This window comes from Anolis sagrei, chromosome 2 (assembly GCF_037176765.1).
Source record: "Anolis sagrei isolate rAnoSag1 chromosome 2, rAnoSag1.mat, whole genome shotgun sequence".
Taxonomy (NCBI): domain Eukaryota; kingdom Metazoa; phylum Chordata; class Lepidosauria; order Squamata; family Dactyloidae; genus Anolis; species Anolis sagrei.
This window is the reverse complement of record NC_090022.1, coordinates 235,056,415-235,062,414: the sequence shown is the minus strand read 5'-3', so window position 1 is coordinate 235,062,414 and position 6,000 is coordinate 235,056,415. Positions and strand designations below refer to the sequence as shown.

General features: G+C 42.9%; 1 protein-coding gene across 5 annotated transcripts in view; it reads right to left on the bottom strand.

The window, feature by feature from the left end:
• Nucleotides 1-4,232: 4,232 nt before the first annotated feature.
• The window catches only part of SYK (spleen associated tyrosine kinase), a 47,748-nt gene continuing 45,980 nt past the window's right edge, over nucleotides 4,233-6,000 (bottom strand). For all 5 annotated transcript variants that reach the window (XM_060762020.2, XM_060762019.2, XM_060762022.2 and 2 more), the window contains one exon: nucleotides 4,233-5,794. In XM_060762020.2, the coding sequence (XP_060618003.2) occupies nucleotides 5,722-5,794 (73 nt within the window). In that variant the 3' untranslated portion in view covers nucleotides 4,233-5,721. The remainder of the gene's footprint in view (nucleotides 5,795-6,000) is intronic.

The following is a 6,000-nucleotide window of genomic DNA, read 5'->3' as shown; positions in this document are numbered from 1 at the left end:
TTGTGCAGGTTCTCAGAAAATGAACTCAGTTCCACCAGCCTGTGTTAATTCCACCGAGATGTGGTACAATTTGCTCAGTCAAACCTTCTCCAAGTTAAGGGATTCCCTCTCCAGTTATTTCCCCAGAAGTTTAATCCTCAAATATGAATACTTTTATTCATTCAGTTATTAACTTTATTACTGTATTTACACTGTATTTGGTTCCCATTCCATACCGTGTTTGAGACGCTGGTATGATTACTTATTGCAATGGTGAAAACATTGGCTGGTTACTACTGTTCAATCATTGTTTGCTACTTTAATTGAGAGGAGGGAAGAATCTTCGGATTGGCAAATGAATGGCATAAAACTTTTTTAAAAAATACTGTCTCTAAGCCCTGAATACTCTTTTTAGTCTGTTAGTGCAAATGGATTAATTTAGTGAGATTTGGCTTTGTGTTGACTCACATTCAATAACACACTCAATGGATTAATGCTATTTGACTAATTAACCACCTTATCACATGGGCAAATTGGCCTCTTGCTCCTCTTTGGGGACATGACACAGGCCATGGCCCCTCCTTATTGATGGCCGAAGTGGCAGATAAACGTCACAAGAAACTTCCTCACCAACAACAGGAGGTAAATTGTGTTTTGGGTAGCGCCAATGGAGCTATATGTGTTTTTCATACCCCCCCCCCCATCTGATGGGGGAAAGGGCAATGCAGCAACACACACTGCCACCCTTTCCCCTGCCTGATGGGGGAGAGGGATGGGGCCCACACACCTTGTCCTGATGCCCCCATGTGATGGGGGAAGGAGGGAAGGAATGCAGGTCACTGTGAGGCACCACACACACCTTCCCTTCACCAGTGAAGTAGAACTAGGGGCCCATTAGTATGATGAGGTTCTAATAAGTTCCAAGTATAAAAGCCCCTCTAAAAGGAATTCTCAGAAATAGACTTAAAATAAAGGTGCTGGTTTATGTGAAATCTCTTGCTGATTAAATGTGTGAGTTCTAAGAGAAAACATTTTCCTTCTCTTTCATTTCTATCAATGAAGCCAAAAAGGCTTGCTGTTCAGCAGTCATGAGACTGTAAATGGGGCATACAATTTTGGACCAATATACACTGACCATTCAAATCAGTATTGAAGAAAGTAGTTTTGCTCTGTAGATGATAACATAGGAAATTCTGGAACCAGTTTGACACCTGGATGGTGAGTGCACAAACCACAGAGCACTGGTATGCATTAAGGATTTTTTTCCGAGCACTTTTGTGGGTGTTTATTGTCTGTCCGCCACAGTAGGTAGCTGTGAAGGTAACTTTTAAGTGTATTAAATGGCTAGTATAGATGTGGCCTTAGTTAATGTTGGGGGTTAACAATTACGGTTTTTAGTGACCAAATGTAACCCTCCCCAACAGGGCCGTAGCCAGAAAAAAATTTCGGGGAGGGTTGAACATTTGGGGGGGGGGAGGGAGTTTTGAAAATTTGGGGGGGGGGGGTTAAAAATTTTTTGGGGGGGGAGAGTTGAAACCTGCCTCTTAGGTCACGCTGAAGCAAAGAGCACAGCGGGGGGGGGGGGGGGGGAGAACAGCCTTCAATAGCCTGCAGCTCCGCCCCTGTCAACCACCTCCACCAAGTCTGGCCTCCTTAGTGAGAGCATTCAACACCCCCCCCCCAACATGGTTGCTTTGCTACATCGGCTATTGCTGCAAGTAATGACAGTGTGAATAAATTGTCAATATTTGCTTGAGATAGTGCTTGCAGGGAGGGACTCTTAATTTTTTGCGTCTCATAGACTTAGCATGGGGATAAGCCAATGCCAGAAGGGACAGAAAGTTTCATCTATGCTGATGATCGTGCCATTACTGCTCAAGCAGGGAGCTTTGAGATGGTTGAACACAAGCTCTCCGAAGCTCTAGGTGCTCTAACTGCCTATTACAGGGAAAACCAACTGATCCCCAACCCATGTAAAACACAGACATGTGCCTTCCATGTCAAAAAACAGACAAGCATCCCGAGCTCTGAGGTTCACCTGGGAAGGAATCCCACTGGAGCATTGCAGCACACCCAAGTACATGGGAGTCACTGGACCGTGCTCTTACCTACAAGAAGCACTGCCTGAACATCAAGCAAAAAGTGGGTGCTAGAAACAACATCATACGAAAGTTGACTGGCATAACCTGGGGATCACAACCAGATATAGTGAAGACATCTGCCCTTGCACTGTGCTACTCTGCTGCTGAGTACGCATGCCCAGTGTGGAACACATCTCACCACGCTAAAACAGTGGATGTGGCCCTTAATGAGACATGCCCCATTATCATGGGGTGTCTGCACCCTAAACCACTGGAGAAATTACACTGCTTAGCCGGTATTGCACCACCTGACATCCGCCGGGAAGTAGCAGCCAATAGTGAAAGGACCAAGGCAGAGACATCTCCAGCTCATCCCTTGTTTGGGTGTCAGCCAGCACGTCAACGACTTAAATCTAGAAATAGTTTTCTAAGATCTACAGAGACACTCGCTGGAACACCTCAGCAAGCGAGAGTCCAAACCTGGCAAGCTCAAACCCAGAGCCTCAATCGATGGCTGATACCAAATGAGAGACTCTCCCCTGGGCACACAGAGGACTGGGTGACTTGGAAGGCGCTGAATAGACTGCGCTCTGGCACCACGAGATGCAGAGCCAACCTTCAGAAATGGGGCTACAAAGTGGAATCCACAACATGCGAGTGCGGAGAAGAGCAAACTACAAACCACCTGCTGCAATGCAACCTGAGCCCTGCCACATACACAATGGAGGACCTCCTTGTGGCAACACCAGAAGCACTCCAAGTGGCCAGCTACTGGTCAAAGGACATTTAATCAACTACCAAGCTTGCAAACTCTGTCTTTTGTATGTATGTATGTATGTATGTTTGTTTGTTTGTTCTGTAAAAAATGTAACACAACTGTTCGGTTCCCTGGCACGATAAATAAATAACGCTATGGAATTCTGGTAAGTTGTAGTGTGGTGCATGCTGAAGACCTTGCAAAACTACAACTCCCATAATGCTCAGTTTAAAGGGATGTCAAGCTGCAGCAATTCTACAAGTATAGGGGCACCCTTAGAAAGGCATATATAAAGGGAACGCTCGTGATTCAATATATATATATATTGAATCATGAGCGTTCCCTTTATATATGCCTTTCTAAGGGTGCCCCTAGACAATAAATATATTGAATCACGAGCGTTCCCTTTAAGAGACAGGCTCTCCTTGGCCGGCTCTGCCTTCTTTGCCTGCTCCTGTCAATCAGGCTGGGAAAGGGCGCAAGGCCGAAGGCGATTGGCTAGCTGGAGAAACGCCCCTCCCCGCGCTGCTTCAGAGAAGAGAGAGAGGGGAAAGGAGAGGCAGAGATGGCAGCAGCAGAGGCGCACCGGGTGCTGGTCTATGGAGGGCGGGGAAGTTAACCAGTTAACCAAATTCATTAGTAAACCTGTTAAAATTAATGAGTAAACCAGGTTTATTTTTTTTAACCTGAAAAATTTCGGGGGGGGGGGGTGAACCCCTAAACCCCCCCCTCGCTACAGGCCTGCTCCCCAACCCCCCAAAACTTACTTTTAGAGCTTGACAGGGCCTTAATCAAAAGATTCCCAAGGCACTGCAGACTGGGACACTGGGAAATGACATCCACCAAATGAGAGGATGACTTACTAATGGATCCTGAGGGGTCTCTCCAGCTGCTTCTTCTCAATGTGCCCTGAGAATGGTAGAGCACTGTAAATGTCATTTTGCAGTGCCTCAATTGTAGAAGTGGAGAAACCTTTTGAATGGGGCCCTGCCAGTATGCAAAAGGAAAGATTTGATGGTGAAGTGGTCAGACATAAATACAATGGCTAATCATCAATGTAGTTCTGATTGAGGTGCAGAATCTCAGCCCCCGTTTCCTGGGTAGGTGAGTGGAGAGATGGGGAAACTTCTCTTTCTTCCAACAAATACATGCAGCAACTGAGATGCATATCACAATCCTATACACAGTTGCTAAGCCTGGTTAGCATAGTAACATAAATTGCATAGTTGCATAAAAGTACAGTTGTCTTTTGAAGTCCAGAATAGGAAATTCTGCAAAAGGCTTATCACATAGACTCCTATCTTCAATGTAGGCAGAGGATTTTATCATGAATGTAATTCAATCTGGCTAAACTATTTAAGACCATTTTTAAAAGAGCTGAGATAAGCAAGAAACAGAAAGTCTTTCTTTCAACATAGTTGCCTAGATCAAGCTTTAAGAAAAATACTGGATTTTTAAAATCATTATCATTTAGTCAAAGATGGGAAGTCTTTGTACATACTCCATGTGCTAAATTTAGAGCTCATCTGCATTTGCATTATAAATATGTTGATACTTATGAAATGATGTGTTGTGCTTATTTTACAGAAGTTACAAATGGTCTTGAATTCCTCTACATCAAATACATTTGCGATGGAAACAGATGAAAGAGTTGTATTACGATTTCTGAGAAATGTATAAAAATAGCAAGATGACACAATTCAGCATGGTTTTTGAGTCCAGTTATTACAGAATATGCATGATTAACTCCATATATTATTAGAGAGATATACAAAATAAACCATATTAATTTCAAGCCTTTATGCTTTAAACTTTGATTTTTCAAAATATGCAATACCTCCATATGGTATGATGTCGCCCAGGATTACCTATCATGGTTTATATTATGTAACTTTATGAAGTTACATAGCACATGAAGAAACTCTGTTACTGAAGATGTATGAAGGACATTGGCAACTCCATTGAGCAGGATCCTTCTGTGCAATGGTCCCAATATGCATTGTCATTTGACTGGTTCCTTTTCATAGTAATATAACAGCAGCCCCTTACTATTTAGGAAAGTTTGGAGTTATACATACAGATTACCTTAAACTAAAAGGTAAAGGATTCCCCTGACATTAAGTCTAGTTGTGTCCGACTTTGGGGGTTGGTGCTCATCTCCATTTCTAAGCCGAAGAGTCAGCATTGTCTGTAGACACCTCCTAGCTCATGTGGCCAGAATGAGTGCATGGAGCACCGTTACCTTCCCACCGAAGCTGTACTTATTGATCTACTCTCATTTGCATGTTTTCAAACTGCTAGAAGCTGGGTCTAAAAGGCAGCTCATGCTGCTGCCCAGACTTGAACCGCCAACCTTTTGGTCAGCAAGTTCAGCAGCTCAGCGGTTAATCCCGCTCCGCCACAAGAGGGCCCTTAAACTAGGACTAAGCAAAAGTGGCAAAAATAGTGCCATGGTTTATACTTTGCACAGTCACTCCATAAATATATTTAAGGGTGGATACTATTAATTAGAACAATGTAAAGATGCCATTCTGACTCAAAATCAGTCCCCAGTCTGTAAGCTCCTTGGAAAAGCTATGATAATGGCAGTATTAATGTTTCTTCACAACAATAATTAAAACACTGAAGATCTCTTGACTCCACAAGTACCATACTGAAAGAAAGGAAATGGAAACATCCATCATGGTATCAATAGGTTAAATAATTATAAAAGTCCAAAGATTTCTGGAACTGTACTTTGCTAAAGTTAAAAAGTGGAAGTATTCTGAAAAGTGATGAGGTGGTCCCACGGCAAAGCTTTTTCACAATGGTTTTGCTGGAGAACATGTTGGTATTTTTGCAGGTTTCTTGGGTCTGCCTGCCATTGTGTTGTCCTTCACAAAGGTCATACAAGTCTGAATATATTTATTGTGCAATGTCATAATAGAAGTTGCGAAGCCTCAATTCCACTGACGAAAATGTTGGCCGATCATCAACACTGCAAAAAAGAAAGGCACATGTTTTTGTATAAAATGTACAATTTGTTCCCTTGCTCTTTATAGCCACATAAGCAAGACCTAATCTATTTTATTACAGGTTTATCACCAGCATTACTGAGCAAGGCTTTGAGTTGTCATGTAACAACTTCACTTACTGTGCACCAACAAATTTCTTATCAGATAACCTAATAGCAGTTTCCCAAGA